The sequence below is a fragment of the Acomys russatus genome, chromosome 6 (assembly GCF_903995435.1).
Source record: "Acomys russatus chromosome 6, mAcoRus1.1, whole genome shotgun sequence".
Taxonomy (NCBI): domain Eukaryota; kingdom Metazoa; phylum Chordata; class Mammalia; order Rodentia; family Muridae; genus Acomys; species Acomys russatus.
In genome coordinates, this window is record NC_067142.1 from 35,761,088 (window position 1) to 35,785,659 (window position 24,572).

The following is a 24,572-nucleotide window of genomic DNA, read 5'->3' on the forward strand; positions in this document are numbered from 1 at the left end:
CAGATATTGCTAGTTTAGCAGATACAGTAGAAAGGGGTACTTTTAAGTTCTGCCCCATGGAGCTGTAGCAAGTATCTCCATGCCTATCTCCATGGCAGCATGGCAGTGGCAAACCATGGGTGATGCTTATGATGAGATTTGAATGAAGATATTTCTGGAGGGCAGACTGACAGGGGATAACCAATGCACATTAGTGGTAAAGTTTTAGTATGAATTTTGGAGAAATACCAATATTTGAACCATAGTCAACACTAATCTTTAAATTTAAAATAATCCTATTATGTAGAACATACCCATGGCTAGAAGGAAATAAAACTTTGAAAAACAGTGAGCCCTAACAGCCATGGTGGCTCATACCTGTATAAAACCAGCACTTGGAAAGCTAAGGCAGGAAGATGGTGAATTCAAGGCCAGCCCAGCCTGTGTATCAAGATCCTGTCTCCACAATTCTAGGCCAACAGGTGTGGTTCAATAGTGAGACACTAGTATGCACAAAAACCTAGGTTAAATTCTCAGCATTGTTAAACAGAAGTAGAACACGCACCCTAGCGCCCCCCCCCCCCCCACACACACCAGCTCTCTAGGCTCCTTGGGAGACATTTGGTTTTTCAGGGTTTCACTCTGTGGTTCAGTCTGGCCTTGAACCCAGTCCTCTGCCTTAGTGTGCTGAGTGCTGGGATTGCAGTGTAAACCATTTCCCAGCTTGATTAATTTCTTGACTATATATATACTACACTGTCTTGTAATATAAACAGTCTCGTACTACATAGTGTTTGTTGTTTTCCTCTGAGCAATCATTTATTAACCAGTAAACAGCTTTCTGATCATTTTTCATAATGGCACAGGGTTATATGCTGCCATAATTTAAAAGTACCTTGTTGAAGTATGTAGGATGTCTATTTTTATAGCTATTAATAATGATAATCCTTACCGTTCATAATTTTACATAAACACTTCCCTGTTGATCTTTTTATATTATAATTCATTTTTCTCTCTCTGTGTGTGTGTGTGTGTGTGTGTGTGTGTGTGTGTGTGTGTGTGTGTGTGTGTTTTGTCTGTTCTTAATTATGTAGTCTTATCCTGAGTGGTTCTGAGCTGTAGTGCTGAATAAGCCTGACTTTCGGATGCCTTTGTTTTAGGCTGACACCATGTTGAAGATGGGCTTCCAACAGCAGGTGCTTGACGTTTTGGAAAACATTCCTGGTGATTGTCAGACCATCCTGGCTTCTGCCACAATTCCAGGCAGCATAGAACAGCTCGCAGAACAGCTTTTGCATAATCCTGTGAGGATTACTACCGGGAACAAGAACCTGCCCTGCTCCAGCGTGCGGCAGATCATCCTGTGGGTAGAAGACCCAGCCAAAAAGAAGAAGTTATTTGAAATCCTAAATGTGAGTAGTCAAGAGTCGGCCATGTTTTGTCACTTGTGCTTGCACTTCCACAGCTCCAGAGAGAGTGATATTTAAGGGGAGCTTTGGAGGAATCCTGGTGCAGATATTTACCTACATAAGAATTCCGTAAGGATCAGATTAAGTTTTACTTCTGATGTATGTTTGAAATAGACCTTTGCTATGTATCGCTGGCTTGCTTGGTATGACATAGCCCAGGTTCCTGACACTCCTCCGGCCTCCGTCTCCTCAGTACTGGGATTAAAGGAATTTGCTTCCATGCCCAACTCAAAGTTTTATTTCTGGAAATATGCAGTATAGATGTCTAGTTGGGATTTTGGGGTCATACATCGCAATCATTTGATTTTACCAATAAAGACTCAGGAGCCAGATGCTGGGGTGAAAGCCTGCCAGCTCGGAGAGGCAGAGGAAGCACCCAGTTGATCTTCCTCTTCAGCTGGTGTCTCAGAAGCTCTTTCTCCCACACCATCTCGAAAACTCCTAAAACTGAATGTCCCTCCCTTCTACTTCCTGTGAGTCTCTCTATCCGTCCTCCTGACTTCCTCTTATTCTCTATGGTTTTTTTTTTTCCTTAATAATCCTATGTTAACTTTCTGTCAACTGGTTGCTTGCTCCACCTCTTAACCTATGGTTGACTTTATTTAATCCTGTTCAAGCAGAAAGCTCTTGGATTAAAGGTGTGTGCTAGGGCTGAGCCACACCACAACTAGAAACGGGTTTTTCCAGGAAATAGCACAATCTTGGGGTTCATAGTAAGATCAAATATCCTGCAACATTTTTGTCTTATTTTTGAGGTCTCACTTTGTAGACCAAGCTGGCGTGAAGCTCACAATCCTCCTTCAGCTCATGGAGTGCTAGGTTTGTAATGTTTGTGTCACACCATCTGGCTCAGAATCTGTTTTTATTTTCCTTATTATGCAGAGATATTTAAATGTAAAGATTATTCCTCATGAGTTGGGCATAATGATCGTGCCTATAATCCCAGTATTTATGAGGCTGAGGCCTTGTATTTGAAACTAGCTGGACTACAAATTGAGCTTCAGTCAGCCTGGACTACAGAATATGCTCCTGTCTCAAACACACACACATACACACACACACACACACACACACACACACACACACACACACACACACACACACATTCAATATTTTTGCTTTCAAAAATTATATACATTCTCTCAAAGTGTTTCTTGGCTGTTCTGTCCTTGAGACTCTGAGCCAATTTAAACAGACGTGTTAGAGTAGCTGGTCCATGCAAACAGTTACTTACAAATGTGGTATTAAGTTAAAGATAGCTTGTATTGACTAGCAAGCAGGGTTAAGAACTATGTAATGGGTCTTAAATTTTTAAAATATATTTGTAATATTAATGATGAAAAATGAGACGAGCTCTTTGTGCATCCTTAAATGAAAACATTAGTTTTAGAGGAATATGTTTTTATTTTATATTATAAAATGTAATTTCCTTTTAGCAGTATTTGTAAACCTTTCAATGACTTAGCTCATGCTAATGGTTTCAGAGAAGTTTTTCAGATAAATCATGCTCTATGAATAATTTAATTTCTTGTTTTGTTCCTCAGGATCAGAAGCTCTTTAAACCTCCAGTGTTAGTGTTTGTGGATTGCAAACTAGGCGCAGACCTGTTGAGCGAGGCGGTGCAGAAGATCACAGGTCTAAACAGCACGTCCATCCACTCCGAGAAGTCTCAAGTGGAAAGGAGGGACATACTGAAGGTTCGTACTTATCTTTCTGTTCCTGTGCCTCCCCAATCTATCTTACCACATTTTCAGGAGATGGCCTATTACCAGCCGCTTATAAAGCAGACCTTGTCGGTGCCGGGGAACACAGGGCAAGCAGTGACCATACGGTTCATTCCTCTTGCTTAGGCTTCTGTGGGGGGAGCAATATGACTGTTCTTTTAAGGGTGTGTGCTAACGGGATAGCCAATTCCCAGCCCACTGTTTGGAAATTAGGTCAGTTTGGCCTGGGGCAGAGCAGAAGCTCACCTGAGGAGGAGATTTGCTGGGATAAATTAGTAAAATTAATTCTGTTGAGGTTAGGAGAGCTTAAACTATATTTATTTTTCAAGTATAAGACTTCTGTTTGTTGACAAGCTATTGCAGCAAAATGCCGAGGTGAGTATTAAAAAAAAGAAGCCAGAATTATACAAAGCCATACAAAATAAGTTCTAGATAATGATTTTTAAAAAATGTTTATTGTTTTCTAGACAGGTTTCATTATGTACCCCTAGGTGGCCTAGAACTCTTATCTACACCAGGCTGGCCTCTGTCTCTCAATGCTGGGCTTATAGGTATGCATCCCACTCCTGGCCTAAACAATGAATGTTCTTGCTTTATTGGAAAGGGATTACTGGAAGGAGACTATGAGGTCGTGGTGAGCACAGGGGTCCTGGGCCGAGGCCTAGATTTGGTCAACGTCAAGCTGGTTGTGAATTTTGATATGCCCTCAAGTATGGATGAGTACGTTCATCAGGTAAGGGGCTTCTGTGTCCTGCCACTTTGTTGATGAGTTCAATTGAATACGACATTGTCAGGGTGAGGAAACAGTTTTTTAAAAGCAGAATGTAATACTTCATATAGTTCTGGTCTTTAAAAAAGTGTGTATGTGTGTGTGTGTGTGTGTGTGTGTGTGTGTGTGTGTGTCTGACATGCTCGCACTTAGGGTTAGAGAGTTGGCTCAGCAGTTAAGAACACTGCCTAATCCTCTAGAAGACCCTGGTTCAGTTCCTAGAACCTACATGATGGCTCACAACCATCTATAAGTCTACTCCCAGAGTATCTGACATCCTCTTCTGACCTCCTTGGTACCAGGCATGCAAGTACCGTACATATACATACATATGTACAGGCAGAACATTCATTCATACACATAAAACATATTTTTAACTTTAAAAAATTAAATATATAGGTATATACACATAATACATATATATGCTTAGAAATGAAATTTTGGTTTTAAAAACTATATACCTAAACTATGTGAAAAACTGAAAATATGAAACCTAAAATGTTGGTGGTTTTTTGTTTTTTATGTTAGGGGGCAGGAGAGATGGCTCGGTAGTTAAGAGTGCTTGTTGCTTTGCAGGGGACTTGGTTCAGTGCGCTGCACCCACAGAGCTGCTTAAAAGCATCTTCAACTTCAATTTCAGCAGAGCAGCACCCTCCTCTGGCTCTGCTTGCACTAGGCCTGCACACGGTACATGGACAGAGTCAAAACACTCATACACATAAATTAGAAATAAATTAAATCTTTAAAACACACTTCAGGCACTAAATTGTTGGTTTATTTTTGCTGCTTCTTTTTTTTTTAATTTTTTATTAATTTATTCTTGTTACGTCTCATTGGTTATCCCATCCCTTGTATCCTCCCATTCTTCCCTCCCGCCCATTTTCCTCTTATTCCCCTCCCCTATGACTGTTCCTGAGGGGGACTTCCTCCCCCTGTATATGCTCATAGGGTATCAAGTCTCTTCTTGGTAACCAGCTATCCTTCCTCTGAGTGCCACCAGGTCTCCCCCTCCAGGGGACATGGTCAAATATGAGGCACCAGAGTTCGTGTGAAAGTCATACCCCACTCTTCACTCAACTGTGGAGAATGTTCTGTCCATTGGCTAGATCTGGGTAGGGGTTTAAAGTTTACCGCCTATATTGTCCTTGGCTGGTGCCTTAGTTTGAGTGGGACCCCTGGGCCCAAATCTGCCTATCATAATGTTCTACTTGTAGGTTTCTAGGACCCTCTGGATCCTTCTACTTTACTATTCTCCTATGCTTCTCTCATCTAGAGTCCCAATAGGATGTCCTCTCCTCTGTCCCAGTTTCCTGGTAAGTGAAGGCTTTCATGGGACATGCCCCTTGGGCTAGTATGCAGATATAAGTGAGTATATACCATTTGAGTCTTTCTGTTTCTGGGTTAACTCACTCATTATGATCATTTCTAGCTCAATCCATTTGTCCACAAATTTTGGGAATTCCTTGTTTTTAATAGCTGAGTAGTATTCCATAGTGTATATGTGCCACAGTTTCTTTATCCACTCTTCTACTGAGGGACACTTAGGCTGTTTCCATGTTCTGGCTATTATGAATAAGGCTGCTATGAACATGGTTGAGCAGATTTTCTTGTTGTGTGCTGGAGCATCTTCTGGGTATATTCTAAGGAGTGGAATAGCTGGGTCTTGAGGAAGCCCTATTCCCAGTTTTCTGAGATTTTGCTTCTTCTTCTTGTGCTTCCTTCAGTGAAGCACAAACACTGGCTGTTTTTATATCTAGAAAAGAAAGCTGTTTTGGAAGAAGACCGCTTTGGGTTGCTGTATTGCCAAAGTAAAGGCGATCCTTTAAACTGCTTGTTGTTCTGGGCATCTTGTCCTCTCTCTATATCCTTACTTGTCCTAGTCTTTCACCTTTTAAAGTCTCACTTGTTTCCTTCACTGCCAAGAGTAACAATGGCCTCTCTTTCGGGCAGGAACAGAGCCTAACTAAGTGCCACGTTATCTCACTGTCTGCTCCGGCATCGCTTACACACCCTCTAGCACAGCCTCTCTCGGACTCACCTCCCAAAGCTGTGGCTGCCTGACAGTTTTCAGTATCGGTGCTGTGCGGCTGCGTTGAGTCTTACTTAGGCTTAGTCTGGAATTGAATATCCCACTGGAGACAAAAGGAAATGTTTCCTTTCAAACATTTCATAATTTTGGATAGAAATTTTTGTGAAATGTTACAGCAGTGAGACACTTCTTTGCCTCTTAAAGTAAGCTGAGTATAGTCATTTAGCCTTTCATCCAAGGCTGACGCCCAGGCGCGCATCACTACAGCACAGTGACGGCATCTGGGCTGAGTGATGCTGGAAGGTTCCTTGATTCTATTTGGATGACTCTAGAGCTGGCTGGTTGTCCGGCTCTGTGGCTGTGCTTTAGATTACTTCACTTCTTGAGCCACATTCCATAGGAGCGAAGAGTGTAAGTGACAAAAGGCAGAAAATAGGAAGTAAGGCTTCTTTTTTTTTTCTTTTCTTTTGAGACAAGGTCTCTGTACACAACCCTATCTGTCTCAGAACTTACAGAGATTGCCTGCCTCTGCCTCCCAGGAGCAAAGATTAATGATGTGTACCACTCTACCAGGGAGTCAGCGTTCTTTACCCTTCCATTCTATCTTGGAGTTTTGTCAGATAAGTTTAAACAAATTATAAGCACATGTGCACATGGGTACACATATTTATCAATGCATGTAAAGGAGACCACATCATACCTACTGCACTATTGCCTTGCTTTATTAAGTATACCTCAGATATATTTTCTCATCAGCACTCATAGTAGGTACATCTAATAAATGCTACAAGGTAGGGAGCACGTGCTCTATGGCCAGGCTCCTGAGTGCTTTCACTAACTTACCTGCCTTGTCCTGCCCAGACGGTTGCAAGATAACACATTGTGTGAATGTATTGTGAGCTAGCACATCCTTTGTGGGATGCTGTGTTTCTAATGATTTTATTGTTAAAGAATGCTGTAGTAACTTTCATGTACTTATCCTTTTATGAGTGTTACTATACAATAAGTTCCTCTGGCCATGGCCATGGTGGTCAAATCAGCATCTGCAGCTATGGGAAAGCCTGAATCGGAAGGTTTGAACCTAGAAGTCTGTGGATAGCCTGAGCAACATAGCAAGACTACCTTTAAAAAAAAAATCTAGAACAGCTGAGTCAAAGATAATGTTAATAGGAATTGTGTCTGGTATTTATTTATTTACTTATTTATTTGAGTTTTTAAAGACAGGGTTTCTCTGTATAGTCTTGGCTGCCTTGGACTCACTTTGTAGACCAGGCTGGCCTCAAACTCACAGAGACCTGCCTCCCTCTGCCTCCCGAGTGCTGGGATTACAGACATGCACCACTACACGGAGCTTGGTTTTTATTTTTAATGGTAGAAAGTTTCTGGGGAAAGTAATTTGATATTAGATAGCATCAGCTACCTTAGAACTCAGAAAATCTTAGAGATTTTGTTTTGTTTTATTAAAAAGAGGGCTATGTGCATACTGAGCTAACACTCAACTACTAAGTCATAGTCCTGGCTCTTTTTTAAATTTTTGAAATTGTGCCTTTCCAAGTTGATCAGGCTGACTTCAACCTTTTGGTGCTCTTGCCTGTGCCTCCCAAGCACCAAGGATTACAGGTATGCACCCCCACTCTATATCTCATTGTAAATTATGAATAGATACAGTTCACATACTGTGCAGCTCACTCTTTTGTTGCTGTTAGTTTCGGGGGATGGGTTGTTTGTTAACTCAGAGATCCACCTGTCTTTGCCTCTCCTAGTGCAGGCTTAAAGGTATGCATCACCACCACCCAGCTATAACTCACTCACTTAAAGTGAATTCAAACAACTAAATGTTTAAATATATTCACACAATTATACAAACATAACTACAATCAGTTTTAGAAAATTCTTACTACCCTAAAAAGGACGCCCCCTATCATCAGCAGCCATCCCCATCCCAGATCAAACCCGAGCACTCTCATCCCTGAGAAACCATGAGCTCTCTGCTCTCTGCCTCTGTAGACCTGACACTGTGGTCATTTCACGTAAAGAGCTCATGTCACACATGCTCTTCTGGAGCTTTTACTTTTACCCAGCATGTTCTCAACATTTACCCATTTTGTAGCATGTATATTTCAAATTTGTTTTATTTTTATTGCCCCAAATAGTTCATTTATGATCTGCCTCCTTTGTGGACCCATTCCCTAGTTGCACTTTTTACTCTTTGGCCTCTGATAATATCAGTGGCCCCACTGTGAATACTCACATGCAGATCCTTCTGGCCACACATTTTTATTTCTGCTGGCTAGTAATTAGGATCAGAATTACTCATTTACATGGTAACTCTGCGTTTAGCATTTTTAGGACCTGCCAGACTGTTTTCTAAAGTAGCCTTTACATATTCTCCAGCAATATGAGTTCCAGGTTCTCTACATCTGCCAACTCTTGTTATTCTCTGATTGATTCTGAAGTCAAAGTTTCGTGAGTTCATGAAGCCACACTTGGCTCACTTAGATATCTCTAAGCATAGACTGTAGATTTTACATTTCAACTGACAAGCAGACGTTGACCATGACTCTGTCTCCCTTCTTCTGAAACCGGTCTCAGAATATTTTCATTTTGTATCATTGAAACAACTTGAAAATGTTTCATATCATTTGTAGAAACAAGTAGAGTTTGTGCTTTCTATGGATTCTGATATTTGAATCACAACTTTGTATACATTTAATTCTGTCAATCTGAGAACTGTATAAAAATGAAATAGCTTAAAGCTAACATTTCAATGCACAAAAGCTAAAGCAAACAGTCCTCTTATGTGTTGTTCCATTAAATACAAGACAGTAAAAAATGCATATGTTGGCATCAGCCCTCTGAAGTGACCTCACTAATATACTAATATACTCAACACACAGTCCAGAGAATATCACTAGGATTGGGTTCATTGCTCTGCACACACACACACACACACACACACACACACACACACACACACACACGCATACACACACACACACACACACATGCATACACACATGCATACACACACACACACACACACATGCACACACACATGCACACACACATGCACACACACATGCTGACAAAAGAAAAAAGGAAAGAAACCTTATCTGAAGGACAGTTAAGCTGTATAAATAACCTTTAAATGGTAGCCTTCATGTCTCTTGAAATGAATGAGACTTGAAAATGTCTTTTTGCATTTGGCTTCAGGTTGGCAGAGTGGGGAGACTCGGTCAAAATGGAACTGCAATTACTTTCATCAATAACAACTCTAAAAAGCTCTTCTGGGATGTTGCCAAAAGAGTGAAGCCTACAGGATCCATTCTCCCTCCACAGCTGCTAAACTCTCCTTACCTTCATGAGCAGAAGAGAAAGGAACAGCAGAAAGACAAACAGACGCAGAGCAACTTGGTCACGGGGGCCAACCTCATGGACATAATTAAGAAACACGAAAGGAGCAATTCACAAAAATGACCTGGCTTGCCACTTCTGGTAGGTTCTATGATGTGTTATCAGCCAAATTCCTAATAACTACTGTATGGTTGAGTAAATAAACACATACAAGGATCAGAAGAATCCTTAAGATTATTTTAAATATAATAAAACTTATACAGCAATATTGCATTTATTTCAGTTCACAATCCTTGTTTTTTAAAGGCAAAACCAGAAGGTGAATTGCTAAAAGAAAGACTCTGTCTCCTCTTGCCGTCACTTCCTGTTGTGTAAGTAGTAGTTCCTGGAGCATTCCTGTGAGAGCCAGGGTGCTCTGGAACAGTGGCTCCCGCCCTGTTGCAGCATGGTGACATCTGAGTTGTTCCTGAATGGTTCGGAAGACAGTGAGTGGTTGCAACTGTGACAGATGTTCAGAGTGCTTTGAAAAGAAGTACAAAATGTCTAGTTTTACCTCCCAAATAGTTCCACCAGCTGGATACCAAGCTTTGGAATATATGACCCTCTGAGGGCCATTGTCATTCAAGCCACTACAGAAAGGAAGGGTGACACCTACTTTCATAATCCGTACTTTTATTTCATTAAAAACTGGTGCCACTTATTGAGGAAATTTAGTAGTATGTCAGACAAATGTTAACACTTAGGCTTTAGGGCTTCGGCATCTTCCCTGCGGCTGGGGAGATGTCACAAACGAGAGCGCCTGTGTGTATCCCTTGGACTTTGTGTCTTAGTGCATACGTATATGATTTGAAGGGAACACAGGAGGCCAGTTATTCAGAGTTCCAATGCTATAGCAAAAATGCACTGCAAGGCTGAACTCAAGGCTCTGGTACAGAATGTGCTAGACTAAGTGTTGATAATTTCTGTACAACAGGGCAGCCGTTTGAGTGTTTGCTTTAAACTAGATTCACAGTTGTTTATAAGTGAAAATGGGGTACCTAAAAAATTAAGATGGCTTTATGAATCAGCTATTGCAGGAGAGTCAGGTGTAATGGCTCATTCATGCCTGTAGTCCCCGTAATTAGCAGCCTCAGGCAGGAGGATCATTGCCAGTTTGAGGTCAGCTTGACCTACAAAGTGAGACTCTCAAAAAAACCAAAGAAAGCAACAGCAAATGATGAGATTATATTTAAAATACATACATACATACATACATACATACATACATACATCGCAAAGCAGTAATGCAAACACACGGGTCATTTAAATTCAGCTGGCTTCTGTCCCACTGCTGCACTCACATGACCTTTCAGCTGTCTGTTGGCTTTATGCCTAATCCCTCATTGCGTTGGGTTTGCAGGCAGTAGGTGAGTGGTACAGTGGAGGGGAGAACTCACAGCCCATGGTGAGAACGGAGTTAATTGCTTGTGCTCCGCAGGGAGGGGCATTTTCCCTTCACTTCTTTCTCACCCTTTCTTGCTGCAGTGAGACCTTCCAGCTCTTCCTGCTCCAGATCTCTAACGTTGGCATCTGCTCCCCATTCTCCCATGTCTTCTACTCCCCATTTTATTCCATTGTCTTGAGGCGCCAAAGTGCTGTGGGTCTCTGTTGTGTAGACCGGATCATTAAACTGTATAAATAAAACTGGCCCATGCTGCTAGTATGTTCTCAAAGATATATTTTTAATTAAATTTGTCCTTACACACACACACACACACACACACACACACACATACACACTGCTTCCTGGGTTCCCTCACCCTCACCTCCTGCCAAGCCCCTTCTTGCCTCTTAGTCTTCTTCCTACACTCTCTCAGTTTTGTTTGTGGCCCACCGACTTTAAGACTTTAACCAGGGCCCCCTGTGGGACCATGCATTTGAAAGTCTGCGTTGGAGCTTGGTGAGCTCACAGTGGGATGCTGCTGAAGTCAGTGACCCCCTTCTTGCAGACCTGTCAGTGGCCAGGGAAGGTGGGGCAGATACTTTTTAAGTTACTGTCTACTATTATCATCCCTTGCAAGAAAGAACACGCCAAGCAAAACAGGAAGGAAGAGTGTGCAGGGCCAGATCTTGCTAAGAAATGCCAGGGATGCACTATATTATAAACAGTTTCATAGTTTTGAAAAAAAAAAGTTGTACAGTTCAAAATACAAATTAGCTGAAGTAACATATATACAGCCATTTCTTTTCCAGTAATTATATGACAAAGGCGCTGAATTGATTTCTTGGTTGTTTTATGGCAGAACTGAAGCAAACCACTTTTCAGTAGTAAACATCTTAACTATATGTAAGTGCTTTTAGACTTTGAATCACTCAAGAGCCAGTTTATAAGATACTTTTAGTGTCATTCTTTTAGTATCTCTAGTACCAAGCACATTCTGTAAATCAGATTTTTCCCCAGAAAGTCTAATATGCAGTTTCATCACATGTAACAGAAAACATTGCCACATATTTCACCTACAAACAACTCACACTATCAACATAATTTAATAAATGAAACTAAGTTTACGAGCTCGTGTTCTGATGAGGCCTCGCAGTTTTCTGGTGGGTGAATACTGCTGGGTTGTGCTCCGCTCTTAGATTCGCATCAGCACATCATATACCCCTTTCTGTTTTTCACAGACAACACAGAATTCCCTCCATTAACATGGGCATGGTGCCTGAGGTGACAAGTCATCCAAGGTGACTTTCCTGGCAGCTTGAAGTAAATTGACTCCACACAGATAGGACCCTTTGTCATCTCCCAGCCATGCTCACAGTGACCCCAGAGGCCCAAGGTCCACAGTGTGAAAACCAACCAATGATAATTAAATAAACACACTTCTCTTATTTGGTTGTTGGTGCCAAGAGTTATTTTATAATATGCAGTATTTTGGTATTATTGGACCAGATGACAAGTAAAGGAGTGAGACAAGAGCAGCCTTTAAAATGAATTTTGAATTTATGAAAATTTCACCTATCTTTATTTTTCTCTTTGCATCTCGGGGGGGGGGGGGGGCGGGAAATCTTGGTAAAACTGCTTGCGAATAATTAGGTTCCAATTATAGAGCTTTGCCAGTTTTTTCAATTAGCATAAATTAATTACCCTCTCCATCTTGAGCCTCCCTCGCCTGTGAAATGAGGTTTGCTTTATGCTTCTCAGAGGTCTTTCCAAATCTCTAGTTTCTGTGGTTCATACTTTTCAATTCTTATTTCCATAGCTCAAGCTTACCGCTGAATTCTTGGAGTCTAAAATAGAGATAAAAGAGATTAGCCAAGAAGCATTCCTAGATGGTGGTTGCATTTGACCTATTCGAAACCTTTATACTGCTTGGGCACCCCTTACCTGAAGGGTTTTAGGTTGCTTTCAAACTTGAATATATGTACATACATAGTGCTATTCTGAGGGTGGGACCCAAATTGAAATGCCAGTTCATTTACGTTTCACACATACCTAGCATGGATTGAAGGTAATTCTGCATGTTCTCAGAGTGCTCTGTTTTGACTGAGACTCATCATGTGTAGTCAAATGTAGAATTTTCCATTTACGGCATCATGTCAACTTAAAGCTTCCGAGTATTCCAGAATTTGGATTCTCAGGCACGGGGTGCCTCCTCTGTGTACACCATTTGCCATCACACCCCTTCACTTGTGCCCTGACTGTTTATCCTCAGCGTATCACTTTAACTTTGGAGCTCAAATTGAGCATGTTTGAAGCCAGATTTAACATCTTCCTTAGGCAAAGTCCAGTTCCCTTTCTGACTTCCACATTGCTGAGTGCTACCGCGCCCTCAGACATGCTCAAACCATGATGGCATCACTGATTCACCTTCCCTCTGATCTCCGTATCAGCTTAGTCACCAGATCCTGTCTGGTTTGCTTTCAAAATGACCACACTTTTGCGTTGCCCCTGGAGCTCTGGAGCCCTGCTTCTCAGCTGAATGACACTAGCATTGTTTGAACTGGCCGTTCCGCTTGTCCAGAATCTTTCTATTTTGTTTTGGTTTTTGTGTGTGTGTGTGTGTGTGTGTGTGTGTGTGTTTACCTGTTTTTTGAGACAGGGTTTCTCTGTGTAGCCCTGGCTGTCTTGGACTTGCTTTGTACCAGGCTGGCCTCAAACTCCCAGCGATCCACCTGCCTCTGCCTCCCGAGTGCTGGGATTAAAGGCGTGCGCCACGCTCCCGGCTATTGTCCAGCATCTTTCTAACCAGAGTAGAACGATGTGTTCAGAGAGGGTATTAATTCCAACTCCTCCGGTGTCTCCTTGCTCAGAAACCTGCAGCTTCTCCCTGTTGACAGCATCAAGTCTGAGCTCCTCTGGCTGCTGTCCGAATTCCTCCTCCACCCAAGTCCACCCTCCAGTTCTCTGCCTCCAGCTCCCCAGCGCTCCAGCCGCCCGCCGCGGCTGACTGCATGCTCCAACTGTCCTGAACACCGCCGCTCGCTCGGGGACCAGGCAGTTCATCAGAACTTCCGAGAACATAATAGGAATATTAACTGCTGGCAGTGAGAACTGATGCATCACTGATGGGCTCTCTCGCAGCTAAGGGAAGTGAAGAATCTGCTCACAGAAGGCCAGTTTAGTTACAGAGGAAATGCTGTACACCCTTCTCCCTTCTCGAATCTGGGGGATATTTACCTTGGGATTTATATTTATAGAGGCTCCCAAATGCTGGGAGGGAACCAGGAACTGGTAGGGGAGTGAGTCCTGAAACAGGAGAAGCATGTTACAACTGACAGTGCCGCCATGATGGATGAGTTAGGTAACAGAGAGCACTTACACTGTGTTTAATTGAAGCACTCTGGGGAGAGGAAGCTAGGTGATGTAGACATTTTATAATTTTGAAGACGTTTTCTGTAATTGGAGTCATTTATCACTTTCATTAATGTACAAGTATGTAGTATGCAGAAGAGTCCTAAGTGGAAATACCATCTTACATGAAGTATGTTGAACTCGGCGCTGGCCTGCGATGCCAGCACTTAGGAGGCAGGGGCAGGAAGCTTTGGCTGTAGCATATTCAAGGTCAGCGTGCTCACCATATCACTTCCAGGCCTGTCAGGGCTACACAGCCACACCCTGTCCCAACACCCTTTTCCTCCCCAAGAGAAAACATTCTTAGGAAGTTAGTAAGAAAGGCAAGCCTAAGGGAAGAGGGGCCTTGGAGGCTTTCCAGGATGTCGGCTTAAAACACTGCACAGATTTCTTATGACTAGTTGATAAATGGTTACTCATTTTCTTTAAATCCTTTTGAAGTGAAGGCTGTTTCACTTCTGTCTACAGGTGCCCAGTGGGTAATTTAAAGCAATACGGAGCTTGATTTCTCTGCCTTCATTTTCTGTCTCCTGTCCTACCTTTAAAGTGGGTCAGGTTGCTCCTCAGCAATCCTCCTCAGCACGCCACTCATTTAAGGAGTGTTCATGTAAAGCTGCCAATCCTCACCATCAAGGACAGAGATACAGGATAAGAACCAAGGTGTTTCCAAGTCTTGCAGCGACATCATAATTATGGTGCTGGCTTTTACAACATCTTGTTCTAGGCCACCAAATGGCACCATTCCTTCAGTCAGTTTGGGTTCCAGGAATAGTGGAGCCTTTCAGGCAGATTAACCCATGATAAGACAGACCTCATAAGCAGGAGCAGTCAGCCCATGGAGGAAACAAGCCGGAAGAAGGGAGCAATCATCTCATGCTGAGTACCAAGCTGCCTGTTTAAGTGATAAGCGTTCCCTGGAGCCCTGCAGAACCAGCCTGAGATAGAGCTCAAATGCCACGGTTTGGCCAAGAGTAGTTAACTGCCTCGTGCTCCCTACTCTAATTCTTCCCCTGCTTGACCTGAAAGCCATGGCAGTAACCTCCTGGAGACAGAGAGGGCCATGCTGACCCCTTGACTCTCACATAGGGCCATAATGAATCAATTCCCTCTTTCTTCACTATTTCTTTGGCCATTTGCTTTTGAAGTCCAGTGCCCAGACTCGTTGGGTCTCCCTGAAGCCAGACATCCCTGGCCTGCGACTCCCAAAAAGCAGATGGAAGGAAAGATAGCACTTTGAATATGACTGTTTTTAAATGCATTTTGACTTTACTTGCAGCGGGGGGGGGGGGGGGGGGGGGGGGGGCGGAGGAGTATAGCACTGTGTTAAGTCACAAAGCAGGCTGGGCATGGTGGTGCACTCCTTTAATCCCAGCACTTGGGAGGCAGAGGCAGGCAGATCTTCGTGAGTTTGAGGCCAGCCTGGTCTACAAAGTGAGTCCAGGACAGCCAAGGCGACACAGAAAAACCCTGTCTCAAAAAAAAAAAAAAAAAAAAAAAAAAAAAAAAAGAAGAAGAAGAAGTCAGCTGGGTAAATTACAGCTGGAATGTGCCCCAAGCTGGAGGGTCCCTAGAGTTTAAGGTAGCTGTGACTTGGCCTCGTGGCCTCTCTCAGCCCCTTGGTGATAGTTACATTTGCTGCACAGCCTGGCTTGCCAAGCAGGGCACAGAAACAAGGCAATGCATCATGATTTCATGAGCATCAAGGTTTGATCTTGTTTTGATTCTATGAGAGGAAGCAGAATTGTCATGAACAAACACAGAGACAAAGCTTTATTCCATTAAAACAGTGACAGAGTAACATTTCACACTGTGGTGGGGAAAACTCTTCCCTCACAGCTTCATCTCAGACCATCAAGTAAAGCATAACATGGCAACTATGAAAATAGAACTTCAATAAAACTTACTATATTTTTAATAGAATTCTTAAGAGCAAGTAATCACCAATTGCCTTAGATAGGCACCCTTTATACTTTCAATAAAATGAGAGCAATGGCATAATAATTTAAAAGTATTGTAGTCGGCGAAAGTAGTAAAGAGATAATTAAGGAAGATGTGATTATAAGGTCGACTGGGTTCTTTTTGATTGACTGTTCCTAATACAGCAGGGAGGAGAGAGCCAAATGCAATCCAAATGGGGTGGCAGTGGCCTGAAGAGGCTGATCGCCTTTTCTTAAATAGACTGGTTATTAGCTACATAATTTAAAGACTGCTGCAAAGCTAATGATTAAATTACCTTTAGGATAATAGGTTTGGAATTCCTTTTGAACTAGATAACAGGCACTGTTTGTCTAATAAGTGAAAAGGACCTATATACACAAATTTATTTTAACAAGTTTAATTAAAAATGTTTTTACTTTCTATGTATGAGTGTTTTCAATGCATGTATGTATGCGTGCACATACGTGTGTGTGGTAGAGTGCCCATGGAGTCCAGAAGAGGGCATTGGATCCCTGGAACTAGAGTTTCGGGCAGTCATGAGCCACCATGGAGGTGCTTGGAATTAAACCCAGGTCCTCTGCAAAAGCAGTAAGTGCTCTTAGGTGCTGAGCCATCTCTCCAGATCTTTTGGTGATTTTTTTTTTTTTTTTAGGGAATAAAAACAATAAAGCAGACTTGCACACTGTGGTGGGGAAAGGCACATTGCCGGCTTCCCCTGCCTCTCAGTGGCATCCTAATGACTTTTCACACTGAGCTCACGTCATCCTTTGTGCAGGTAGTCATCGTAACCCAGACTTGAGACGGGCCCTCTCAGTGCCCAAGGTCACAGTTCCAGGCTTCTGTGGGCCTTAGCATCTTCCATGGACATCGGCAGCACAGGATACGGCTCCTTACTCTGCACATGCAACATTTTTCCTTCTCCAAGCTGGGACCACTTCCTTTTTTTTGGAAGCAAGATCTGTGTCAGGCGGTTTCTTCCTTCCCCTTTACCTCCCACAAAGAAAACTGGGAAGGTCCAGGCCTGCTGGAGGGCTCAGACCGAGCCTGAGCACCTCATTGTGCCTACTTTAGTTCTGTGTTGGCTCCCAGTGAGTATGTGAGAAATATTTACAAAGAGTATGGCTTAGAGTAAAATGAAGCATTTATGTATTAGAAGTATATAATTAAGCAATATAATAACCACTATATATAACATTGTATGTCTTTTTTATTCTTGTTCATTTATTTTTGGTTTTTTGAGACAGGATTTCCCTGTTTAGCCTTGGCTATCCTGGATTCCTTTGTAGCCCAGGCTAGCCTCCAACTCACAGAGATCTGCCTCCCTCTGCCTTCCCAAGTGCTGGGATTAAAGGCGGGTACCACTGCACCTGGCTATTCTTTTATTTTTTGAGACAAGGTCTCACTATGTAATTAAAGCTGACCTGAAACTCACTATGTAACCTAGGGTAGCCTTGAATTTGCAGTAATCCTTCTGCCTCAGTCTCTTGAGTGCCGACATTAGAGATGTGAGACACCATGCCTGGCTTGTAGGTCTTTTTTAAAATTATGAATTTATGGTCAGTGAGATGCAGATGGGTCTGAGTTCGAGGCCAACCTGGTCTACAGAGCGAGTTCCAGGACAGCCAGGGCTACACAGAGAAAATGCTGTCATGAACAACAAAAAACAAAACAAATTTTAAAATAATAAAATTAAAATATCATAATACAATTTAAAAATAAAAGCAAGGCTGGCACTCCTGTGGTTGAAGCAGGCGGACCTCTTGAGAGAAAACAGTGAGGCCCACCTTAGAAAGAGGAATATGGAGGAAAAGCCGAGTTCTATAGTATTCAACAGGTGTATGTAGAAATACAGAATGCATGATGTTGAATGACTGTCCTGAGAGAAAACAGCAGAGCACCCCCTTCATATCTATAAGGCTTTCTAGATTACAGAATACTTCCTTGTGTTCTGGATTGACTTGATGTAGATTTTCTTTTCTTTTTGCTAATGCCCTTTATTTGTTGATAGATGATTCAGAAACTGTCGAAAAGTAAAATTTGGGGTTGTGTTCTATTCAGCAAATAGCCAATTATTTCCCTCTACAATTTGATAGGAATGCACCTTCCTGCCCTACTGGTTTGGGTTTGGTCTAATAATGGCTTGCATTGGCCCATCAAATGAGAGCCCGCATGACAGGAGAAAAGGTCAAAACTAGGCGGTGTGGGTCTGCATGTCCTCTCGTTCTGTGTCATTCGTCATGCAGGGTACTTGCCCAAGGAGCCAGTTCTCCTCAACCTGAAGCCAGAGAGGGAGCCACACCAACAGGTTTGAACCTCATTGGCACCAGAAATAGAGCCATTGAAGGCAACTCTCAAGCTTGCTACTAAGAGAGTGGATTCAGTAATAAACCACTGACATTTCAGAATACCCATGCAGCAGAAACCCAGCCACTGCAGAAACCTTACAGTGGTTAAAAGGAAATCATGTTCACTACCACGTTCTATACACCAGCAACCCCATGGGGAACTATCATCCTCTTTACAGATGAGGAAATGGAAGCAGAGTAGAATTCAGTGTCTTCCCCAAAGTCAAACAAACAGTGTAGAAAAGCACTGAAACACAAGTCTGGCCAGTTTGGGTGGAGGGTGGGGCAGGTGTGGGGCTGGAGAGATGCCTCAGTGGCTAAGAGGAGCAGAGTTGGGTTTCTAAGCATTCATGTCACGTGGTTCACAACCTCATGTAACTCTTGCTTCAGGGGCTCTGATGCTCTCTTCTGAGCTTTGTGGGCACCCACATGCACCTGTGCGTGCACGTGCACACACACACACACACACACACACACACACACACACACACACACACACACACACACACAACAACCCCTGGCCAGACATGGTGGTGCATACCTTTCATTCCAGGCAGAGGCAGGCAGATCTCTGTGAGTCCAAGGCCAGCAAGAGGGAGTCACAAGAGAAACCTTGTCACGAAAGAACAAACAAACCAGGTGGATCCCTGTGAGTTTGAGAACAGTCTCGTCAGCAAAGTGAGGCCAGGACAGCCAGGGATACACACAGAGAAATCCTGTCTCGAAAAACAAACAAACAAAACAAAACAACAACAACAAAAAAAAATCAAACAGACAAAATTCAAGTCTGAGGAGTCCATTCTCTCCTTCTACCTTTATCTAAGTTCTAGGGACCGAACTCAGATTTCCAGGCTTGCATAGCAAGTGCCTTTACCTGCGGAGCCATCTCCCTGGCCTCAAAAGGTGAGTTTTGGTTTGATTGTTATGGACTTTGTGAGGAAAGCAACGTCAAATAGGAGATGGAGCATTTGTTTTTGCATATTTAATATTAATACTGAGCATTAGCTGTAAGAGCTCACTCAGTGACAAACTGCACTTGAGGAGACAGATTCTGTCTTTATGGGTGCTGTTAAAACAGTCAAACCTACCTAGAAGGACCATTTTAGAGTTAGTAGGAACAAAAGCAAAGAATATATTAGATTCTGTGACTGTGACAAACTCAGCATACTTACCTCAAGAGGACTTCTGCTCTTTCATTAGTCCACCGGGGCCTTGGGCCAGCACTTCTCTGGGAAAGCCCCTTCTAGCTATGTGTAGACAAAATCTGGCACAGCAGCTTATAGGTTGCTCTTCTGCCCCTGTTCTCTTTGGGCAGAGTAAGAATGGCAGAAGGCAGGCTGTGGCCACTGGTGATCTCTCTCACCCTCTTCTAGCCGGTGAGAACAGCAGTGGCTGACCTCTAACTGTCTGGCAGCGTGTGTGTGTGTGTGTGTGTGTGTGTGTGTGTGTGTGTGTGTGTGTGTGTGTAGGGGGCTCACATAAATGGGTGTTCTAGCTTCCCGGGAACTGTGGCATTTCTCCTCTAGACACGTGGACCAGTGCCTGCAGAGCTGGGGAGCCTCAGGCACCCTCCTCATTCTGCGCTCCTCCCTCTTGCGATGCTGCCCACTCCTTTAGGCTCCTGTCACTGTCCCATTGCTCAAACTCAGGCCCCTTCTTAGTCCGTTTTTGCTCACCAGTACAAGGGCCCAAGCCCATCACTCCAGCTCAGTGAGAATGACCTGCCCTGAGCCAATTCATCGTGAGCAACGAGCTGCTTTGACAAATTGCAAAGGCAGGGCCGTAGGAGTTAAGAAATAGGAAATGGGGCTGGAGAGATGGCTCAGCTGTTAAAGACTAGGCTCACAACTAAAAATATAAGAAATAGGAAATGTGGATTGCATAATATTGCTTGTCAGGCCAATGTGCCATCTCATTTAATCCCCCTGACAACTCTGAGCTGGGTGCTATTCTTACCCCCATTTTGTAGGTGGGAAAACTGAGGCACACAGGACTTAATCATGTTGCTCAAGACCATGCGGCTAAGTAACGCAGCAGGAGCCAAAGCCCAGGGGATGCCCTTTACAGTCTCCCTTTTCTTTTTCAGGAGCTTTGTAGACTAGGTTGGCCTTGAACCCTCTGTCCTCCTGCCACCAAGAGCTTCACTCTTAACAGTCTACTATGAAAGAGAAGGGAGGCCAGAGAGAGCGCCAGATTCCCCAGAGCTGGAGTTACACCTGACCTGGGTTCTGGGAACCACACTCTGGTCCTCTGGAAGAACAGTGTGCCCCTTTAAAGCCTGGACTGTGAACCCTCCCTAAATGCTGAGCTGTCTGTCTCCCTTCTTGTTCAGTGGTCTGAGTGGAAAGCCAGCTAGTCATCTACTCTGTCTGCAGCCTCAGAGGACATGTTGTGGTGTCTGCCTCCTTTCTAGTCCTAACGCCAATCAGGCTACTCACTACACTGCATCAGTACCTCATCTGGTCTCCCTGATACACACACACACACACACATGATTTCACAGCTGGTTTTCCTCAAAGCCTGGCTTTATTTGGAATTGCTATTCTGCCATTGACCAGACTCCACCATTGTGGTCAAACATAGACACAAGTGACTGCAGCTGAACACTGAGCTAATGCTCAGTTTTGCAACACCAGGAACAAAACCATCAGTCAACGGCAACAGGCTACTTCTAGCAATGTCACCAGGTCAAAACCAGCTATCACAGAAGCCAGGAGAATTCTCTATGAGGAGGGCGAGGGGCATGGTGAGGCTAGGGGCACCAGTGTAGGGAGAAAATAGCCACATCACTTCCTATTTCACTCTCTTCGGTAGCATAACTATATAGATATTTTTATTTCAGGCCCACCAGCTACATCATCTCAGCTTGTTGCTGATGTAAAAGGGTCTCTATACAAGGTCAGGTTGACCATAAACTATGGTTATGCTCAACAGACCCTATGGCTTTATTCATCAGCAAAAATTCCCCAACCATAAGCCCAGCTGCCTCCATCTGCCAGGCACACTTTCAAGGTTAGCTAGAACTTCTTGTTAGCAAAATAACTTGAGTCAGAGCTGACCACCCTGTTCCACCATCCCCCCCCCCCCCCCCCCGTATGAGCTAATTTTGGTTTTCACCTTTAAATATGCAATACAACTTCCCCTCAAGGACACAGTTCAGACGCTGAACTGGCCACCTCCCTGAGCTCAGAAAATAAAGAAATTAGTTTTCTCAGCTTCTACCCCAAACCCAACAACCCCTCAATGAAAACCTTCCTCCTTCCTAGAAATGGAACAGAAATGAAACTCCGGCCAGGGCCGATGCCCGTTTATAGGAGGGTAGAAGTCTGGATTTAGGAGAAAACTATCTATGAAGGTGAAAACTGTCTCCCTCCTCATAACTCTAAGTCACAGAGGAGAAAGAGCCCAGGAAGTGCAGCTGAGAAGGGCCAGCCCAGCCCCCCACCCTCAGATCATAGCTGTCCCTCAGAGAAGCCGGATCCTGTCCTCTCTGTGCCAGCTAGCCATCCTAAACTAGCACCTTTCACACAGAGGAGAATGGAGTCCATTGTGTCCTCTGGGAGGAAGCTAAGTTTACAGATGAAGCTGTGATGAGGGCGTATCAGTTGCTACGGTCCAGGAATGGGCAGATCACTAAAGATTTAAACAGTTTAGGAAAATGAGCAGAGAGGAGGCTCATGAAGCTCTGTCTCACAAAGAGTGTGGTTGTGCATTAAGGTAGAATCCACAGTACACTTAAGTGGTCTCTAATAGGTAGAATTGCAGAAAATAATGAGGAAGGGGCCCTCGGGCTAGATGATACCACCTTCGGAGTCTAGCTGCCAACAGGGAAGTAATGGCTTCCCTGTAAATAATTACGGCTCATTTAGCACCTGTGTGCACTCCCAGCCTTGCTACCCAGAAACAGCATCCCGCTAAGGAGAAAGCAAGAGAGAAAAAGAGGGGTTTCTCTGAGGCTCAGAAACATGATGTGACCATTTGCTTATTTGTCTGTGTGTTTGTTTATTGAGACCTCACTCTGTAGCCCAGATGTGCTTCTAGCTCACTTCGCACCTCAGGTTGACTTCAAACTTAAGTCCTCGTGCCTCTGCCTGACCAGCTGGGATCAGGGGCAGGTGCCCCATCCCTGGCCATGGCATTTAAGCAGGCATTTTCCACCCTCTTTCTGATTGCAATACAGAAGAATTATTCTTTGGCTTGAGGCTCATGAGCACTGACTGGATAGAGACCCTATAATTTTTTTTTACGCTTTTGTCTTCACTCTTGTATAAATTTGCCACTTGTCACTGGTGTCTATTTCGTTATGAGGCTTTTGGATTGATTACAAGGAGAGTGCAGGGGGTTGAGACTATTAGGAAGTGGAGAGTCCTCGGACGTCGCAGACTGGCTCCAAAGTCTCTATCCAGTAGAGGCGGACCTGGAACTCCGATCCTTTTGCCTCCAAGTCCCAAGTGTGGGCTTACTGGGGTGTATTACAGTTAGGGTTTCCGTCACTGTGAAGAGACACCATGGACCATAGCAACTCTTATAAAGGCAAACGTTCAATTAGGGCTGTCTTACAGTTTCAGAGGTTTAGTCCATTATCATCGTGGTGGGAAGCATGGCAGCATGCAGGCAGACATGGTGCTGGAGGAGCCGAGAGTTCTACATCTTGATCTGAAGGCAGCAGAAGGGGATTGGATGTGTTTCACAATGGGCGGAGCTTGAGCATTTAAGACTCAAAGTCCCGGGCTGGAGAGATGGCTCAGAGGTTAAGAGCACCCGCTGCTCTTCCAGAGGTCCTGAGTTCAATTCCTAGCAACCACATAGTGGCTCACAACCATCTGTAATATAATGCAGGCCCTCTTCTGGCTTGTAGGTGTACATTCAGATAGAGCACTGTATACATAATAAATAAATAAGTCTTTTTTTTTCCTCCTGTTTTATTTTTATTTATTAATTTATTCTTGTTACATCTCAATGTTTATCCCATCCCTTGTATCCTCCCATTCCTCCCCCCCCCCATTTTCCCATTATTCCCCTCCCCTATGACTGTTCCTGAGGGGGATTACGTCCCCCTATATATTCTCATAGGGTATCAAGTCTCTTCTTGGCTACTTGCTGTCCTTCCTCTGAGTGCTACCAGGTCTCCCCCTCCAGGGGGCAAAATAAAAGGATCCAGAGGGTCCTAGAAATCTACAAGTAGAACAATATGATAGGCAGATTTGGGCCCAGGGGTCCCGCTCAAACTAAGGCACCAGCCAAGGACAATACAGGAGGTAAACTTTAAACCCCTTCCCAGATCTAGCCAATGGTCAGAATATTCTCCACAGTTGAGTGGAGAGTGTGATATGACTTTCTCACGTACTCTGGTGCCTCACAAATAAATAAGTCTTAAAAAAAAAAAAAAAGAACTTATAAAAAAAAGAGACTCAAAGTCCCGCCTCCACACTTACAACACTTCCTCCAACAAGGCCACGCCTCCTAATGGTGTCACTCTCTATGGCCAAGCATTCAAACACGTGAATCTATGGGGGCCAAACCTATTCAAACCACCACAGTCACCTTGCCTGATTTGGACATGGAACATTTCTGAAGTTCACATTACCTGGAGCCCAGCCAGATATCTGAGATCTGGTTATTACAGAACCGTGGTGAGCTTAACATCATGATGTCTGAAGTAGCTTTAAATTATGGACAGGCCTCCACTAGCCAAGGCCAGCCAAAACCTAGACAGAGGAACAGGAAGACCAAGAAGTGGGAGTCAGAGGGACACTGGAAGCTGGAATGCTGCCACTTGCCCTGCCATTGGTCTCAGGTTGTAATCTGATTGGCTACATACATTGTGGACCCTTGTCCCCAAACCTAACAACAAGAGCAATATGGAGGAGGAGATGCATGTTAATCATGCATTGAAATGTTAATTCTGAGGTATTGATCTAACACAGTCAGTTACGTTTTAGAATGGACAGCTTTCTTTCATATGTTTCTCAATACAGTGGCCGTGAGCTTGTAGCTCATGTTTTTATGGACAGCCTTGTTCTAGACTTTCAAAGAGTAGCGTAGATTTCCAAGGGAACAGCATACCCTCCTCTCGTGAACACTGGGGAAAAAACAATGCCGGGTAAGTTGAGCACTTGTTTCATTTTCGTTTC

The 24,572-nt window shown here is 43.7% G+C and overlaps 1 protein-coding gene across 3 annotated transcripts in view; it reads left to right on the forward strand.

The window, feature by feature from the left end:
* Positions 1 to 13,731, forward strand: part of Ddx59 (DEAD-box helicase 59) — a 28,939-nt gene extending 15,208 nt beyond the window's left edge. The window contains exons 5-9 of one of the 3 annotated variants that reach the window (XM_051147496.1): positions 1,140 to 1,391; positions 2,993 to 3,145; positions 3,777 to 3,905; positions 9,184 to 9,465; positions 13,615 to 13,731. In XM_051147496.1, the coding sequence (XP_051003453.1) occupies positions 1,140 to 1,391; positions 2,993 to 3,145; positions 3,777 to 3,905; positions 9,184 to 9,447 (798 nt within the window). In that variant the 3' untranslated portion in view covers positions 9,448 to 9,465; positions 13,615 to 13,731. Of the gene's footprint in view, positions 1 to 1,139; positions 1,392 to 2,992; positions 3,146 to 3,776; positions 3,906 to 9,183; positions 9,557 to 11,985; positions 12,148 to 13,614 lie in introns of those variants that run through there. The other 2 variants (XM_051147495.1, XM_051147493.1) reach the window with 2 other exon arrangements.
* The last annotated feature ends 10,841 nt before the right edge of the window (positions 13,732 to 24,572 follow it).